Here is a 20125-nt window from a genome sequence, read left to right on the forward strand (position 1 = left end):
ACGTAACTGGTTGCCCCATTTGCCTCCATAACCACCTCCACACTGCTAAGCTGCTCCCAATCCCTGTCTGCCATCCCTCTCCCTCCGCTCCATTCCGTGAACCTCTGCACACTCTGCATGGAAAGCTCTTCCGCCTCTTCTCAGCCCAAAGCAGCAGCACACAGCAGGGCCTGATAAATTTTAAACCAAACACCATCCTGCTTTTCTCCATGACACCTTCCCAGTTTCCAAAAACAGATCTGGTTTAAATCTTTTTTATTTTTTTTAAATCCTTTTTTTTAATACTTTTTTAAAAAGTGTTCTTTATATGTAAGAAACTTCAAAATAGACTCTTGGCAGTCATGCCAAGTAAAATATTTTCTCTGTATTCTCCCTTCCCTGCCCGCTTAAGTCATCCGTTACCTTGTTGTTCATCTGTTTATCTAGCTGCACCTATCTAGATGTATATAGTAAACACTTGGGTGCACTGACTGTATTTTTGTTTGGTGTTTTCACAGCACTTGCAACTGTGATCCATACCTGGGATTCCCAGAGCTCTACAGCTAAATTTTAAAAGAAATAGCAGTAACGATCCTCCCACCCAAGAAGACCTAAGCATACAAAAAATGCCCAGAGGAAAGCACTAACTTAGAATGGAAATTCCAAGCAAGAGGGATTTCCACAGCCCTGTTCCTGCACAGAGCTTTACGCTGCTCTCTCGGGTGCCACATTGGTGCTTGGGTCTAACTATGCCCCCCTGCAAAGCCTGCGTTGGGGCTCGGCATCTGTGCGCTCGGCCGAGGACTGCGAAGGAGCAGCTGAAAAGCAGAAATTCAAACCAAAGATCTGAGCATGTCAGTGGTGGACAGGCTAATCTGAAAAACCAGAGCAATTATAACACATCACTGTTCTATAGAATACAGACATTTTAGGCAGATTTCACAGTACGGTTACAGCTACCACAAGCAAACACAAACAAGAAAACCCACACAACCCACTAACCATTTTATGGTGCAAGATGGGCAGTGCAACCATCTTCCTTTGCTATAAACCATATTGAATGCAAAAGCAGCAGCCCTCTGACACGAGGAGGGTTGTTGGCACATCAGGCCAGCTTCCCGTCTTTGCCAGCATCAAACGCATCAGCTCAGAAATTCGCTCTATTCCACACACAAAAAGCGTGTCCCCCTCACACTTTTACTATGGAGAATTACTTACATCAGATGGAAAGAAGCAGGAAACCAAAACGCTAGAGAACCACCCTTTTTCCAAGCATGATCTACAGGTTGTGTTTTACAGAACAATACAAACAACTCGCCGCGAGGTTCGCTATGTCCCGAAGGGAATACTGCTCTGGACAATCCCAAGGGCACTTTACCAAACGGATCTTGCACCTCATGTGGAACAGGGCCCTTCTCACACGTCTCCAGACCCGACCCTGGCCTGACCTGCTGCACATCTCTTGAGCCCACACACTTTCTAGCTACCAGCCACGGGTCCAGCACACGTTGGTGGCTTTTCCTCTGAATTGAAAATAGCTCCTTTCTGTGCCACGTGGCTTACCTGACGGTGAAGATTACACGAGTGTTTCTTTTGAAGAGGCAGTGCTTTTAGAAGAAATGTGTATTATCTGAGGCTGCTTATGCCTATGTTAGATGATATTTCAATTCAAAGAATAAATGTTTTTCCTGTGTGATTAATTTCTTATGCCTCATTTGGGGGTTGTCATATGTTGTATGCGCATTTTAACCTTATTAGGCTGAGAAGTATGTTCTTATGCATATTTGTGTAAACCGTATACTGATTACACACCAATTAGCTGAACTTAAAAACCAAAAGGATTTTTTTTTCCTGCTTGTTATGATTTCTCCAAAATTGGCAGCATTTGCAAGGAAACACTAAAGCCTGTCTGTGCAGAAGGCCTGAATGGATAAACAGCAGGAAGACAACCCAACTAAAAGACAGATGAATGCCTTCTAGCCTCCTGTGTTTGAAAGGGAAAACAAAGCTACCCACCCTGGAGGGTCAGACACTTCATCAAACACGTGACTGGCACATGACAAAGGCAGCTGTTTGCCCCAGATTTGGTCCCGCACCGTTTTACGAAAGAAATCTTGAGGTTTGCCTTTGTGTTGAAAAATGTGGCCAGAATCCTAGATTATACACAACACTTGAAAACACACAAAATTCAAACAGCCAAAACTCCATCAGCTTGTCTTTTTATAAATGGAGTGTCTCTTTGTATCCAAATAATTCAAAATCATAGAACTTTTGGACCAGATGATGATGTATTTTACTTACAGAATGCTTTCCCCATTTTTCTAGCTTACAAAATGCTTTCCCCATTTTTCTAGCTTACAAAAATAGATTCAAACCTCAGTTATGCATTTAACAGACTCTTGCTATTTTACCCATAACGTAAACCTTTTATACCGTGAATCTATGTTTACAAACTTCTATCTTTTAGGAAAGAACACAAATTCTTTTTATTATTTAAATGTAGGATGAACACAAATTCTTTTTATTATTTAAATGTAGGATGAACAGTAAGATAAATAATTCTCAGGAGAACTACAGAAAGCATTTCCTTGCTTTCATTGTTTGGCCCTGATTAAGAGCATGTAGAACGTGACGAGATGTTCCAGATTTTCCGGCTTGAATAGCCTCAGTGCAGACTGAATTTACAGTTTATATAAAACAAATACATCTGGCAAGGACATATTTGGAGCGGATTTTAGATTCTGAAAGTTAACTTGGAAAAGATGGAACTGTAACATCTTGGAAAAGTATTTTAAAAAAACAATGCCTTTCAATGTGTTCCTTTTCCAAGACCAGACTGCAGTTTTCTTACAACGTTAACTTATAATAGCAACAACAATTTGACTTCTTAACCATCTTAAAATTCTCGCAGGGAAAATAAGCTTTTCTCTGTCTGCTCCTAATGGGGCTCAACAATGCCAATTCTACTCAAAACCGGGGGATTTTTTGTTTTGGTTTGTTTTTGAAAACAGAGTTTGCACAAAAGTAAGAACGACAGTTCTACATGCCAAGAACAAACTCTAGAGTAGGAGAAAGATGCACTAAAGGATCTATGCTTGGCCAGGCAAGGACTTTCTTGACATACGTAGGAGGTAACAAAAGAATGATTCCTCTCCAGTGCTGGCCCAGCCCATGCGGGACAAGACAACCACGGATGACATTCCTGCAGTTTCGGAGACTTGGTGCAGTGCTTTGGCCATGCTTCTCAGACAGGGGTTGACGACGCTCTACCTGCAGCACCTGTGAAATTTTGCCTGGAGCTGCCCTGGAAGTGTCCAAGAAGACACAGGAAGGCACAAGGAAGGCAACATTTTACTAACCTGACCTCCGTAATGCGGGAAATAGTTCCTCCTTGAGCCTCTCAGAGGTGTAGCATGAACTCACTGCAACATTACATTAAGTTGCTCCAACTTCTAGATGTTAATTGCCACCTCTGGGTAAAACAGATCTCAGCCTCTCCAAGCTGGCTTTAAGTCAGGTTTGAGTGGCAGGCAGCCTAAATCAAAAATACCCCACATTTTTGGATGTTATGAATACTTTTGGTTATGCCACTTCAGAAAAAATAAATAAAAATCTGCACATTTCAAAAAGAAATGTGCATTAAGTTACCTGAACTTGCGAACTAAAAGGTGCTAATTTGGCCAGAGTTCAAGTAATTTAACCAAAGTTACACAGCAGCTTTGTGGCAGACCTAGAAAACTGAAAACTGAGCCTGTTATTTCTTCTGTGCACCTCTAATTTCTAGATCATATTTGCAAAAGCTGTAAAAGAAATCTCTGAAAATATTCACTCTCAGAAGCGTGTCGAGGCCAAGCATAAAGATTTTCTGAGTTGTGTCGACCAGAGCAATCACTTCTATTAGGTGTTTCCCGAGAGGGTTGCTAGCATATGTAATGGTCAGCAGACAGCATGAAAGGCTTGCAGACACTCTTTTGTTTCACTGTTCTCAGTGGACAGCAGACAAAACTCTGCTCTTCTGTTTTTCCTGGTCTCTGCAGCAGAAAACTAAGAAGTGATTCATGGTTGGCAAGGCAGAACTAATACTACTGAAATCAACAGTCACCCACAGTAAGTACATAAGGGAACTACTAATACTGGTAAGCAACTATTTTGGCCCTAGGCTGTTGCTACATTACATCCTTAATCCTCAGAAGTACTGCCCATTACTTATTTGATGAAACAAACCTTTACAAGATATATTTCAATTTTACTCTCGTTTTATTACAAGATCCATTCATTGTAACATGTTCATAGAATCATAGAATCATAGAATCATAGAATGCCGAAGGTTGGAAGGGACCTCAGAGGTCATCTAGTCCAACCCCCCTGCTCCAGCAGGGTCACCCAGAGCACGTGGCACAGGGCTGCGTCCAAGCGGGTTTTAAAGATCTCCAAAGGAGACTCCACAACCTCCCTGGGCAGCCTGTTCCAGGGCTCTGTCACCCTCACTGTCAGGAAGTGTTTCCTTAAGTTCCTGTGGAACTTCTGGTGCTTCAGCTTGTGGTCGTTTCCTCTAGCCCTGTCGCTGGCCACCGCTGAAAAGAGGCCGCCCCCCTCCTCCTCACTGCCTCCCTTGAGGTATTTATAGAGACTGATCAGGTCCCCCCTCAGCCTCCTCTTCTCCAGGCTGAACAGGCCCAGCTCCCTCAGCCTTTGCTCGTATGGTAGATGTTCCAGGCCCCTGATCATCCTGGTAGCCCTGCGCTGGACTCTCTCCAGCAGCTCCACATCCCTCTTGTACTGGGGAGCCCAAAACTGGACACATAAATAACCAGGATGAAGGTATAGGAATCCACAGTACTCTTTTTATTCAGAATTCATTCCTCCCTTACCTACTGAGATTGTTTCTTATAGACACACACACACACACATACTCACACACACATATATATATATTTTTAGCTGTTTTGTTTGAATAACACTCTAGGACACTCACTGATATTCCTCAAGGTAAAAACAGATATCAAATATAACTCTTCAAAAGCCCTAGAGTCTAAGACTCTTTTACTCAAAAATTAAATGCCTGCAGGCTGCTGTCACTTATATTACGTCAACGAACCAAGCGCAGCACGCTACAAGATGTAACACCATAGTAGTAAAAAATACTTCATTTCATCTAGGCAGAAGACACAAGGCACCAACACAGAATACTTATTCCCAGGTCACTGTATCTGCTCTGAAGTTACAAATAGTAAGATTACACTGCCTAAGCCAACAAATCACTTAAAATGAAAAAAAAAAAAAGAAAAAAGGAAAAAAAAAGAAAAAAAAAAGAAAAAAAAGAAAAAAAAAAGAAAAAAAGAAAAGGTTTTTCTAACACTGAGTACTGTTTTCATTGCTGAACAGCACTTCAGACCTCTGGAATGCATCTCCCTCAACTTCATTTCCTAACACGAAGGAAAACAGTCCTCTCTCTCAGGTCTGGTCACATTCACCAGTCACTGAGTACCCCGAGATAGCTTTTAAGCACCAGTCCCAGCACAAGGACACTTGAGGAAAAAAACCCAAACCACGTCACATTTAGGGCTGGCTGTTCAGTGAAACAGGCAGCTCTGTCTCCGCAGGGCGCGTGGCCCTCTCCGTGCCACGCAGCTCTCCATGGACGCTCCATTCCTGGGAAGAGCAGCAGCCCAGGGTGTCGCTGTCCTCGCTCCAAGGAAGCCGCTCCGGGACAGCGCCCAGGGCGAGCCCAGAGGAACAGGGGGGCCCGGTCCCAGTTCTCAGGGTTCCTGGTTCCCAGCGCGGCGGTGCCCAGAGCCGCGCTGCTCTGGGCAGCCAGGCGAGCGCCGCGGGCAGCCAGGGCACAACCGTCGCTCCGCAGCGATGGCCGGAGCCGTGAGCAGCACCGGAGCCAAAGCCTGGCCAGCCCTGACGCTCCTCGTGCAGCCCTGAGAAGTGCAGTCCCGACAGACAAATCCAACGCGGCAACAGCCTAGCAAGAGATCTGCTGTCTCCAAGCCTCATCCCCTTTCTCAAGCTAGAGATTTCAGTAAGTCTGGACCTTCATCTTCTCAAGCTACAGAGGGAAAAAGAGAATTCCCTCTTTCTTTTCAATGCTTCAAAGCCTCTGAGACATGGGGAAGAAAGATGAGAAAGTCTCTGCTGTAAGTATCATTTGGGGAGTGCAATTCCCTTGTGAACGCACCGGATCTCCGCATCTGCCACAGTGATTAGCCTGCTCCAAACAGCAGCTGAACCAATATGGATCACACTCGGTCCCTGGGTGATTTCACAACTACTCATACGGTTCTGCAGAGCAGCCATGAAAAAGAATAATTCTGGGTAATTTAATTCTGCTGTTGCTTGAAAAACCTACGACCCAAAGCAGAAATGTTGGGCAAGTCTCCAGATTCAGGCTGACACTGCAGACTCAAAAGACAAGGCTGTCTGGGATTTATTTCCAATTTTTGTTTTAGAGAATTCCTAGCAAGGGAGATGGTTATCAACTCCCCCTGAATTTTAAAGGACATCTCATATTTTTTAGAAATTATTAAATCTTCCCAACTTGTAATTGCAAACCTCAGGTCTAAGACCGCTAGACAAACTTCTAGCTCAAATGCAATATTCACCCATAAAATCTAAGAGGATATTTCCATATTCATAGTCTCAGCAGTATAGAAGATGCAGCAAAATGGAAATTACAATACAGCAATGATTAATGACAGCAGATTATTCTGTAAAACGAGAGCAAGCAAGAGATTGTCCAGGAAATTCTCCAGCAAAAACAAAGCCTATCTCCTACACAGTCATATAAACATACCCTAAAGACAAATCTGGCTCATTGTCTGTTATAGGGAGAACTTTTTGTTTTCTCTGATATTTCTGAGAGTGAGGTTGGGAGGTAGGAAAGAAGACAGAAGACTTGGAGGCTTCCATTTTAGCAGCTCAAAGCCATATGTAGGAATTTGCCTTAGGAGTCAAGCCAGCCATGAAGACTACACAGTCTAATCTGAAATACATCTACGTATCTCCGAAAAAACTAATATTATAAAAGCGTTATGTTTTCCACCTTTTTTTTGTTGCTGTTGTTGTTTACTGCCAGTAACCGGGTTCTGTCTGGGATCAAGCACGAATACCTGAATGTGGAATGAGTGTGAACTGACATCACCACGCAGAAAGCTCTGTATTTGCAAAGCTGTCAGCTCTTTACTTTGATAAGCCTTAGTAAGCAGCCTATACATATCTCCTTAATTAAATGCATCTAGCAAGGATCTCTTTAACAAGAAAGAGATGCTTATGCAAATTGAAGTGGAAATACCAGACATAATACAGGCATCTGTATGTCGCTCTAAGAAGAAAGCAAGACTTTTTTTTTTAATATTCCTGCTACGCCTTTGCAGTTAAGTAAATTCCACTTCTAGTTCTAGAAACACTGAAAGTTTACATTTCATTCTTTTAAAGGTCTGAATTTCATGTGTTTAAGCTTCTTTATACTATACCTTTTTTGTTGGTTCTAATAATTGTCTCAGACAACAGTAAAGGGCTTCCATTGGAAACTTCATTTATAGGCTTCTCTGGTGGCTTGTTGGCAATATTTTCTTTCTTCATGTCCTTCTTTATTTCCTGGTAGGTAGAGAGGGAGAAGAAAAAGAAGAAATCATAAATAAAAGGTATCATGGAATGTTATAAATCTCAAGCTGTTGTGATTTCTTTTAACTTCTACGTATACAGCACTGTTGTTGCTGATGCTACTCCAAGGACGACTTTGTAAGTGGAAATGCCACAAAAGAAAAATCCTTTGGGGTAGAGGATTCTCTTCTACTCTAACCAATACTTCTGTTCCTTTTTAGAAGGGGTTAGGTCCTCATTTATGTGTGAAGACTGTAAGACAGGTTTGCAAAAAATCTTACTAAAGACTACCAAGGTTGAAAGAAAGAAAATAATCTGATTTTATCCTTCAACTAGTTGTACATTTGCCACACAAGGGAGAAGTGGGTCTGGTGTTTAGATCCAATCTAAACAAAGCCATACCAACGGATTTTTTCAAATGACGCTTTAACCTACAGGATCCATTTTAAACTTGAATTTCATAATGTTTTCTAACCTTTCCTATCCCCTCTTCATGGGTATTTCAAAGCTGTCCCATTACCTACACAGCGTTACCACAGTCTTCTACACCCGTGCCAAGCATTCACGTGGGCCCCCCCTCCAGCAGCGGCTGCAAGTCCCACAAACAGCTCCCAGCCAGCACACGATGGGGAGCCCGGGTCCTGCCGCGGCACAGGTAAAGCTGCACCTAAACCCAGGCACAGCCCAACTGCTCACGGCAGCCACCGCAACGGAGCGACGCCCCGGACGGAGCCCTGGACGCACGGGAGGTCCCTGCGGCGCCACGCGAGGCACTGCCCGGGCTAGGAGCGGCTAAGTCTGGCTTAAATGTGAGACACAAGATAACCTAGGAGCACCATGTGCACTTAGAAAGAATGTTGCTTTCCCAAGAAGACTAACATATTATTTCAATTTCTTTTTTTTTTTTTAAGGATTAAAAGTTACAAAAGTTACAAGATACAATGAGAGAATCCATCCAAGCTTCTTGTATTTAAGCTTTAAATTTGTTTTGCAGCTAGGTGACAAATTCACAGCATATTAGAAAGAAACAAACCCCCCTCACAGTTTAAGTGGAATGTGTGTGTCAAAACGCTCTCTCTTGCGAGAAGGACCACAAGACACTGCCTACTGACGACCCCACGTTGTCATAAGTTGTTTCCTGTGTGTCATTAGTGAAATATCTACTCTCTCTGTCAGCTGAAACTAAATCTTCAGCTCTCAAACTCGGAAGCCAGAGTACATTTTTTATTATATTAAAAAAATGTATTCACAACTTCAGAAGTGTCAGAGAAAACTGTTTGCTCTAAGAAAAAGCAGTGCTATGGCCTCAGGTCTGTGGATAAATGACTCTTGTGCCTTTGCTGTTGCTCCCAGCTTGTGAGAGAGCACTGTTCTGCTCCTGAAAGAAAATAAAAACCCACACGAGTACAACAAGCCAGCTCTAAATATATATATATATTTATTTATATAAATATATATATAAAATCAACATTTGCCTGTAGGATGGGAAGACCTACACTTCCTTTCTCATCTAGTATTCATGGCAAAGAGAAACACGTGCTGATGTTTGCTAAACTGAAGCTGAACAGGCAGAAAAGGCAGCACTTTGCAGCAACCAAAATCCTGAAATCTTCTGAGGTTTTTACTCTTCTTCCTTCCAGTGCTGGTTTGGGGTAGCTTTCATCAGCGGTCCCCTTGCTGCTTATGACAAGGGTCTTTATTTTTCACAGCCTATGATAACTTGACATGTGAGCTCTAACCCCAGCAGCAGGAAGGTACAGGAGGAAATTTACAGTCAAAGTGGAAAATGCTCTACATAATGAAAAAGAAATGAAGTGAAACTCAAGCCAGCTTTACTAAACTAAACTCGTTATCAGGAATATATATTTAGAAATGCTCCATGGGAAGCCTTTATCTAAGGCACTCAACATGCTTTCTGCAGGAGCAAAACGATGCCAGCACTGAAACCACTAATGCACCTTTTCAGCTCCTGGTCTTGAACCCTAGCACAAGACTTAACAAAACAAAAACAAGCGAAACCAAAGCAAAAGAAATCCCACCTTGAGCAGCCTCTCACTGCTACTAACACCACGTTCTGTGTCCATATGCCTTCTGCCTCAGCACTTCCTTCTCTTCCACACCGTTTACCCTTGAGGAACTTAGGATTTTAGGACTTTTTCTTCCCTAGCTTCCTTTTCCCCAGCAAGTAACTCCAGCCACAGGCTGGTTTTAATCAGGCAACATGGATGAGACCAGACTCCTGAGGAAGGGCAGAGCAGAAGACCTCACCGTGCAAGTTGTGCTCCTCAAATGGGCCCTAGTACTGCTAAATCCTGCATTTTTTCAGTATTGATGTAGTCCTTTTGTATCTATTCCTCTTTCATCTCTTGTAAAGAAGCTGTGCGAGCAAAGGTTATTACACTAAAACACTGAATGCCTGACTAAAAAGATGCATTTCTGCATGAAAAAATGAATAAAAACAAAACAAAATTAGGCCACTTCAGTATTCCACACCCGCTCATACTGTGTTTCCATAAAAGAAAACACAGTGAAGGTGACTACCTTGGATATTAGGTCAATGCCGCAAACAAAGCAGCCCGAAAAGCTGTGTGCTTCAACATCAGCAAGAGCTACAGGCACCTCTCTGCACAACCTGCTCCTCCTGGACTCGGCTGAAATCCGAGCTCAGGAGCCTGCCAAAAGAGGTAAAGAAGAGAAGGCCAAGTCAGCTTCCCAAGCCATGAGGAGCAAAGGCAGCTGGGGGGAAACTTCTCCCAAAGCAGGACAAAATCCACTTCTGGTTGTGGTTTCAGGTCGGAGGCTGTGCGCATTGTTTCTCATAAAGGAGGAATCCCAAGGGCGTGAGGAAGCAGAAATGCAAATTTCACATAGGACAGACAGGAATTGGGAACCCCCCAGTCTGCCTTGGGTGCTTCCAGAACAGATGGGTTTAAAATCCTAACGCAGGATGAACAGAAACTAAAACCCATCTATGAGCTTGACAATTGCTTGAAATCCCCACCTTGAAAAAGGGGTTTGTGTATGAAAAGGAAAGAGAAATAAGAATAAGGATCTTTAACTCCATTGCACTATTCTAAGAATAGTATATTTTAGAAGCAACCTAGAACTTGCTCTCTGCCCAGCAAGGATCTCAGTGCGTCTCCTGCCTGGGATTCTCCATCTCCATGTGAGGAAGAGCTTCCTTCCTGTGAGGGGGCCAGAGCCCTGGCACAGGCTGCCCAGGGAGGCTGTGGAGTCTCCTTCTCTGGAGAGCTTCCAAACCCGCCTGGATGCCGCCCTGTGCCCCGTGCTCTGGGTGTCCCTGCTGGAGCAGGGGGTTGGATTGGATGATCCCTAGAGGTCCCTTCCAACCTCAACCATTCTGTGATTCTGGCGGTGGCTCAAACAACAGATACACTCCTGCTCTGATTAGATCCAGCCACCATTAGCTACGTGTCCTCGAGCAGGCCGGAGGGGCAGTGCCGCTGCCGAGGGACGTGAGGGCGTCCTGCCTCTCCTCCAGACCACATGCAGGGGTATCAGAATCCCCGGGGGAACACTGGCCCACGGGAAAGCAAGAAGAAGGAGGCAGCTGCCGGCAGTCACGGAGCGACACGAGGTGCTCCAGAGCCCTTGCCGCGGCGCCCGGCAGCCGGCACGCGGTGAGGCCTGCAGGGCGACGGGCCGGGGGCTCCCAAGGGCAGCGCTTGCTCCCTCAGGCCACGCCGCCCGCGGCTCTTCCCTCGCGGAGACGCCAGCTCCCACACACGCCTGCCCACAGAGAACTCTGTCCCCACAGCTCCAAAAACACCTCTACACTTGCCCTCGGTGCCATTCGATATTGGGTGGCAAGGCAGCGCCTGCTACAAACTTCATGGGTCAGAATGCTGTACTTCTCCCTGCTTACAGAGAGATAACATCATGGGGTACGAGCAGCTCCTTTACAAGGGGCTGGGTCTTGGGAAGCCCTTAACTAAATGACCTCACGTTTCAACTGCTAAATGCAAACCAGGCCCTCCGAGGCCATAGATTTTAAGGCAGTCTCCATCCCTTGTGTATGTGGGATTTCCAAGCAATTCCAAAACAATAAGCAGTTCTTATTGGGAAGGGAAGATCCACTACCTGAAAAAAAGTCATTGCAGACTCTAGAAATAAACTGATGAAATTTTATAATTTAAATTATAATCTGGGAATGTAAGCAAGTTTTAGAGCACTCTGAAGGCCCTCACACTTCATACATCCTTTTAATACCTACCCTCCCATGTACATCCTTATGTATTTGTATTTTTTGGTAAATAAAAAGATTGTACAGATTGTATAAAAAATTGTACAGATGCCAATGGCCAAACCACAATAGAAGGATAATTTGCTTCTAGCAAACTTGAAAATACGATCTACCCAACAACACGCAAATCCTACAAAATACTTGAGAGGATTTTATTTGAATCTTCCTTAATCTCACCCTGCACCACTATAAGCCACAGAAATTAAGAGAATCCCAGTAAATTTGTGAGTTTCAGAATACTAAGAAACATTAACTATTTAAACAAACAAACAAAAATATCACAATGTGCTAAAACTCCGTCATATAGCAAAATTCATCACATCTAGATGCACCAAAACCCAATTTAAGGGCTTTTTCAAGATACAAGATCTAGAGGTTAAATATCTTTCATCTTTCCTTAAGCCTTTCAGGAAATATTACTTATTGCCATGACAGTCTTCCTGACTTTTGAGGATGGGAGAAGAACAAATGTTACAGCTACTATTTGCTACCAAGGCTGAAGGGAAGAGTAAGAACTTCTGTTCTTTTCACCATCATTTCAATTTTTTTACTCTAGCAGCTCTGATCTTTACAGGAAACTCAACCAAAACACTTGGGGAAACTGCTGCCACCCTTCTATGATAACAAATGCTGTGAAACGCTGTTCTGTGCGGATGCAGAGATTAAGTGCTCCAGCCAACCCTACATCCCTCCTAGTTGCTGGGAGCCGTGAAAAATTTATGTGGAAATCACCACCAGCTTCCAAGCCTTATCTAAGGCTTCCATGGGCAAAAAGAAAACCAACTCTTGCTTTCTGGAGGGAAAAGGGTTAATGAAAATTACTGTAAGCTTTTACAAAACAAAACACACATCGAAAGAGGTTTTTTTTTTCTAAGTTGAGAAATAACAAAGCTTTTCACAACTCAAAAACCTTCAGCCTGTACATTGCTTGAAGCCACATATGGGAACAGTAATAAGAAGCCAGAATCATGCGCAGCCTAGAGGGAAGCCACACAACATTAATTATCAAAAGATGACAGTGGAATTGGCAGGAGCACTTTACTCCCTCTGAGATTCAGCAGCAGAGGGAGTTTTCTTTTTTTCATTTCTTGCCTCAAAAAACATGCTGTATATTTCAAGGAAGAACTGCAGCCATGACTTCCTGCAAGCACTGTCTGTCACGAAGCGCTAATTCAAACATCCACTGACACTGAAATCTCCAAATGCAAGCATGTGGACAAACATCTCTGTCCTCCTCACGCGTTTCACTAAAGGTAGTTAAGAGTTATTGGATAATCCTAAGTGTGCTGAGACACAGATGCAACCTTGCTATTGTCAGGAACCTTGTAATTCTACTATTAAATAAACACTGTGTCTGGCAGCGAGGGCAGAAGAGACTTTCCCAGCAACTGAGCCAGCAACAGCATGAGAATTATTTTCCACCAGAAAGGTGGGGGCAGCATTAAAATCCAGTATATTTTATATTACTACCCTTAAGCTCCACGAAGAGCGAAATGACCAGATGTTTCAGGGGCAATTTGGAAGCCTCCTGGTTTCTACCTTCCCGACTGCCGCATCCCTCGGGATGCTGCCGGCTTCCTGTCCTCTCCCTGGGGCACCTGTGGGTCCGAGGCAGAGGTGCCGAGGCAGAGGTGCCGCGGCCCCCAAGCAGCTGGGGGCAAGAGGACGTCCCCGTGCGCCGCTCACAGCGGGAGAGCCCTGACCCCGAGCACGACAGTGGGCAGCCAAGGGGTGTTTGCCGAGGGGTGTTTGCCAAGGGGTGTTTGCCGAGGGGTGTTTGCAACGTCGAGCTGCCACCCCCTAGGCCGCCGTGGTGCGCTGGGTCTGAGCCCACAACTGCGGCTCTGCGGCCGCACCGACTGCCGGCTTCTCGTGGCAGCAGAATCCGCCCCCCGCTCTGCGCTTTCACGGTCAGCTCAGGCTCGGTGTATGGGAAATGGCCAGGCGTGGGGCCTAACTCCCGGAGGAAAAGCGGGGTCCCGCGCGTGCACCTACAGCCTGCCCCACACGGCCGGGAACTCGCTGCACAGCCACAGCAGCAACGACAGCCAGGCTGCCCCAGGCGGGTACGGTTTGCAACACCAAAACATTAGACTTTAATACTATTGTGTTTATAAACACAAGCCGGAGGCAATACCTCAAGCACGCGAGACGATGTTGAGTGACAGGAAGGAAAAAAAAAAAAGAAAACAACAAACAAAACAGATTTAACGCAAACACAACTTCTCAGAATGACTGTGGAGGTACAAAGCAGAAGCAGCTATGAAAGAAAATTAACTCCTAGGTGCAGCGTCCTCTGCGCTCACTGCAGGATGGCCGGGCACGGAAGCATCCGATCAACCCCTGCTTCAGCCGCTGGCATCTCCTCATCTCCTGGCTTCCCGAGCGGAGGTGCCCACGCTGCGGCGATGCCCTCGTGCCGCGGCCCCACACAGGCCACGCTCTGCCACCCTTTAGCCAGCTCCCCTGCTCCCTCCCAGCCACCCAGTGCATCTCAGCAAACTGCAGCGCCTCTTTTAGACAGTCCCATCGTCCCTCCCTTTCTGAATCAGCTTTTCTATGTCTTTCTGGTAATAAGTCTTCTGGAGAGGGTATGCACTCTTGCAAATGCAGAAAGCCTCATGCTTTTAGAAAGCTAAAGCTGAGCTTTACAATAAAATAAACAAAACTCTTAGATTTGTTAAGTTTTATGTAATCCTCCAGCTCCGTTTTTATAGGAACATGAGATACTTTTTCCTGTGTGTTCATGTCAGGAGAGTTGACTTGTTCCATGCCATTAAGCCTCAGATTTCATTCTTCATATCAAAAGGACAGAGCTTAATGTGCACTTCTAATACTTTGTTTTTCCAAAAGTCACAATTTATTGAAAAAAAATCAAAAGGAAGGGGAACTGAAAAGAAGAAGTGGCGAAAAAGTGCAAGGAATACAGCAGTAAGAAAAATGGGAAGCACATTTTAAAAGTCCCGTAGCAAATACACAACACCAATTATCTCGGAGAAGGTCAGAAAAACAAAGCGCAAGAACACGGTTTGCTCCATGTGGTTTCAGTTCTCTGGCCGGGCTGCAGCGGTGCTTGGCTTCTCTACCATGAGGAGCAGCAGTTCCACATTGCACCGCCACACGTTTAACAGGTTAAGGCTGAAAATGGTCATTAGAGCAGTGAGAAAGGGCGGATGGGGAGAGGACCCCATGCTGTGGGGCAGGGGACCAAGTGATTCAGCCCTGACGCCCGGGGAGGGGAGAGCCGTCCAGGCCCGACCTCCTGCTCCCTGGGCCCTCTCTCTCTATCAGGTTCTTCCAACAGCGCCGGCGGGTCCTCCCCCAGAGCAGCAGAACAAAACGAACGTGCAGACGGTGTTTCCCAGAAGATGCTACAGTCGAGGTGCAAAAAAAAATTTCTAAGTGATTAACAGGAAGAGCAGATGGCAGGAAGCCTAACGAAACCGAACTGACGAGCACGGGCCAGGTGCCCAAGCGCTCGGCAGAGCTTCTGAAGCACCGCAGCACAACACACGTAGGGAGGTCTGTGAAGCAGAGCAAAGAAGTTTGTGGGTCACCATGCGCAGGCTGCCCTGCGCACGGAGACACACAGAAGCAGAGGCCTGCTGCAAACTCACTACAGGGGTGAGGAAACGGGAATCTGTCACTGGAGCAGGACGGCCCATTCGGGCCCACACGGGCAGTGCTGGGGAGACAGAGACCAAAAGGCTCTAAAAAATTAAAGCAAGTAAGTTGCAGAGTTGCTGCAGTTTTAGTTTTTGTGAAACCTTACAGAGAACCACACGATGGAGAAGCAACTGCAAGGCTGCAGCGAGTGCTGTAACGTGCAGGGGAACTGAAAGCACCTCCTTGCCTTGCACTGCAGAGCTGCCTGCCAGCACCCGCTGCGCCCGCGCTGGACGGCGGGCAGAGAAGTTGTTCAGTTTTCGGCCCTCAGCGGCCTGTGTGAGCCGGGGGGCTCAGGGCACGAGGCCCTGCTGCGGCAGATCCCCCTGAGCGAGGGGGAACCGGCCTCTCCAGGCGGCACGGAGGGCGCCGAGCCCCGCGAGGCTGCTCGGGGCGCTGCTGCCTCCCTCCTCCTGCTCTCCCGTGTCCTCAGGCCGCTGCTGCAACACGAGGCAACAGTGAGGAGCAGCGACAAGCACTGTGGTGAACGGCGAGGCGTTAGATAAACAGATAAACTGTCTCTGTGGCACACAGAGGTGCAGGGAGAGCGGCAGGCAGTGCAAATCCCTTGCACAGAACCCTATCACACACCAGATGATCTTTAACAGCAGGATTTTCTAATGAGAGCATTAACTGAGTCATCCAGCGCCCTGAGCCCTCTGCTTAAAGTCACGTGGAAGAATGGAAGATTTTTTGTGAAAGGATTTATCTTCTCTAAATGAAATGTGGTATGGCAAAAAATACAATAAAGTAGTTATTAAAGTTATTGCGCTACACAAAATCAAAAAGCAGCTGCACACAATTAAAAAATCATCTCGGCAACCAGAGTTTCAAAAAGCACTGGTGCAGGCCAAAAAGGCTTTTTTCTTTCCAATTAGCAGGTCAGGAAAAATGACACTGACTCCTAGAGAAGCCTTTAATCAGATAACTCTGCCTTATCAAGCAAAGACCTGTGCCTTGGAAAGGCTGGGGCGAATTACCCGGACTGCTGTTGGCGCGAGCTCCTCCACCAACCCAGAGCGTCGAGCCGTCCGAGCAGCCGCTGAGGCAGGTTATGCAGGGAAGCCCACCCAGACACAGCAAATCCAGCACATTCACATACAGATGTGTGAGGATCCCCCGGCCTCCTCAGGCAAGCTGAGCTGAAAAAAGAGCAGGGGAAAACACACACAAAAAAAAGAAAGATAGCCCCACATCTACCCCTTAATGAAAATATTCATCTGGAAAGACTATTTCGGAGTTACGGGATTTTTAGGGGTTTGTTTGTTTGCGTAACCAGCTGTATAAAAGCTAGCCAGCATTAATGAAATAAAACCCTGGATTAAATCAGGGTTAATGAGATCAGGAGCAGACACATCATTATTCGAATCACACACCATGTGAGCGGTATGTGCTGCCAGACTTGTAAATCGGAGATTAGAATTTAACACTATTCTCTCTGCAGTCTGACAGTGTAGGGCTCGAGGTTTCTTTATAAATATTGCTGGCATCCACCTGCCCCAAGGAAGAAAAGGCCCCAGCTTTCCCAAGCTCTCGGCACCGGCAGATTTGGGAAGGGACTGATGGCAGCAGCAGGTGCCCAGTGTTCCTGGCAGCCAGGCTCCCCAGGCCCTGCAGTCCTTGCAGCTGTCACAGAGCAATTTCTTAAATTCCTCGCTGCTTTACCTGACCGTGCTTACTGCAAACACTCCAGGACGTTCGGGTCAGTCCATGTGGTTTTGGAACTGGGGAACCTTGGGGACACCTTTTTGTCTAGTGCAGCCTTTTGAGTCCAGCATGTTGCAGGTACAGTGGTGTTCTCTTTCTAGTATGTCAGATATGCATAAATTTACAACAAGGACTGAAGAAGACTTTAGGAAAAATAAATGAAGAAAAAAAAAGAAAGAAACTGAAAAGATTCACAGCAAGGTCTTTAATTATCCCTGCTAAAAGATGGTTGTCTCAAAACTATGGAAATCCCTTTAAAAAAAAAAAGTCGCATGTTTATTTGGAAGTATTAGACTTAACTCCAAAAAACACAAGTAGGACTGTCCTACTAAGAGTCCTAAGAGCTGACAGGCCTTCTCTCAAAAATATCTCAAACGTTATGTCTCAAAGCTTCCCTGGCTGACACGAAGGCCCGCGGCGGCTCTCGGGCCCCCTGCCCTCCTAAATGCTTAGCAGAGACCCTGGAGCCCTTGGACCAAGCTCTTCCTGGCAGCACCTCCAGGCCTTTCCCACCTCCGCTCTGCTCTTTTACAGCTCTGAAAGAAGAGCATGTGCACACGAGGGATGGAAGGGCCAGTGTACTCAGGAGAACACCACCCTTGGTCTTACCCAAGAAAAATAAGTGAGAAAGGCATAAAACAACGACCACAGCAGGGAGAGCCTCTCTCAGTGCTCACCCACCACTGCAAGGAGTGTTGCTCCAAAGCCAACGAGGCGTGGGTGAGCGCTGGAATGCCCTGAGAAAGCTCGAGACGCCTTCGGTATCGCAGGAGGAGAGGCGCAGCCTCGCGCCTCAGCTGGGAGGAGAGCGTGCGGCGACCAGAATCCTCGCCTCGGCTTACTCAGCCCTCTAATTATTCCGTGTTTGCAAACGAGATGTTACCTTTGAAGCAATGCGTCATGCTGAAACTTATCTTGGCAATTCCTCACCCGCGTGGTGGTTCCGCCAGTCAGCACGAAACTTGGAACAAACTCCCATGGGTATCAGCACCACAACAACTCCCCCGGCTCGTTACAACAAACGGAGAGGACGTATTTATGGTCAGGTCCACAGGAGAAAAACTGATGTGGTAACTGCTGAGTATCTGGCCTGGCACAGTCAGCAAGAGTCCTGTTTACAGACAAGTCGTACAGTAAATGTTGCATGAGGAAATGTGCTCGCTGTTTGGACAAGCCTCATTTCAAGCAGAGATACCCATTATGTAGGGCTTTCAAATGGGTCACACGGTGCCAGCATGGATGGGGCTCGCTGCTATTAAAAGCCCAACTTTATAAATAAAGCATGGATGAAAGAAGAGTGCCAATAAATCATACAGCTCTGCTGCGGGGAAAGGGAAGCCTGAAGACTAAAAGACTGCAGAGAGGCAGCAGGTGTATGGGAAGTCATTAGGGCTGAAGAAACACTGCACTGCGACCAAAGTCAACAAGAAGCCTCTGGTAAAGACTCCAGTCATGACTCCTCTGCATCTCTCCATCTTGTTACTCACCACCAAATGATGATGATGATGATGATGATGATGACAGAGTCTGCAAGTAGGAACATGAAGATTTCAGTAGCCACAAACTCATATACCAGTTGGCTTTATGTACTGTCTCATTTTTTAACTTTATACGTACGACTGCATTTTGTCATCAATAAAACAAATTAAGAGAAGGTTGAAAAAGACCTATTTGTTCATTTAAGCATTAACACTTTCTTTAATCATTTTTTTGCTGACTAATTTATCAGTAGAAGAACAATTCACTAAGGAACAGTCAATACACTCCTAGAGAGTGCTGCTGCCTAAAGGAAGACAGAGTATTAATCCTGTGTGTTGAAGAGGGTTCACCTACATTTCAAGTAAAGATTTTATGTAATCTTAACTGTGAAAATGTCACATCTCCCATTATAAATATGCAGAACTGGAAATTCTGCTAAGTTCTGATCTGCAAGACTGCCAGGAAAGCAGGAAAATTTACAATAGGTGACTTTGGTTTTATTCTCCTACAGCACTCTACCTTGTAAGCACTTCTATGTACACAAAGCATAAAACAGAGAGGAAATTAAACCTTCAGGAAAATCCCTGGATAATTAATACAAATACAAACATTCCCTGAGAAAATGGGCAACAATCTCATTTAGCAGAAGGAAGAGTATCCTTTCCTTGTGACACAGATTCAGCTGAGGAGAACTTCCAGGCAAAGCTGAGTTGGTTTCTTCCAGCCAATATACAAGATGCTTCTCCATCAATCCTATCATCAAACTATCTATCTTCCTTATTAAAAAGGCAAAAAGCACAGCAGTCCTCCTAGCTACTCTTACAGCTGCTAGAAATTGCAGCAGATGAAAAATGCATTTGATTTTAAATTCCTTCACTTGAAATAGCTCCAAGTTCAGAGGTGGTTGTTGTTGTTGTTCCTTTGTGACATTAAACCTTCTCATTTCAGGGCAGATACCTCCTGTTCCCTGTGTTTTCACTGGGGACCCACACAGACATGTTTACTCCAGCTCAGATGCAAAGCCTACCTTACCCACAGGTATTCCTATTGATTTCAAAAGACAGTACTCACACAGTAAAATTATTTTACTCACACAGTAAAATTATTAGACATTTTTGGCAAAGATAGCTTCATCTAGTCCTTGGAAACAACATAAAACCTAGTCATGCTTCTGTCTTTTGAGTAATAATTTATGAAGAAGAAAGGGTCTGGCTATTGACAAAAAGTAGCAAAGATCGATCACCCTGTATGAAGAATAAAAGGAAACAGTTGGTATTTTAGGATGTAACTGTTGTATGATATGAAACTTCCTCCCTCACTTTCCCCCAGTACTAGCTCTATCAGGACATAACTGGTAGGTATTTTGCACTGGTATGTAAATACTCTTCACATGCTGTATTAAAATATATTGAATGTCCGATC

At 45.3% G+C, this 20125-nt stretch overlaps 1 protein-coding gene across 2 annotated transcripts in view; it reads right to left on the minus strand.

The window, feature by feature from the left end:
• Positions 1-20125, minus strand: part of SH3KBP1 (SH3 domain containing kinase binding protein 1) — a 197453-nt gene that overhangs the window by 122363 nt on the left and 54965 nt on the right. For both annotated transcript variants that reach the window (XM_026052165.1, XM_026052158.1), the window contains exon 3: positions 7458-7581. In XM_026052165.1, the coding sequence (XP_025907950.1) occupies positions 7458-7581 (124 nt within the window). The remainder of the gene's footprint in view (positions 1-7457; positions 7582-20125) is intronic.

This window comes from Nothoprocta perdicaria, unplaced genomic scaffold, assembly GCF_003342845.1.
Source record: "Nothoprocta perdicaria isolate Ctin4 unplaced genomic scaffold, notPer1 scaffold_112, whole genome shotgun sequence".
NCBI classification, from domain to species: domain Eukaryota; kingdom Metazoa; phylum Chordata; class Aves; order Tinamiformes; family Tinamidae; genus Nothoprocta; species Nothoprocta perdicaria.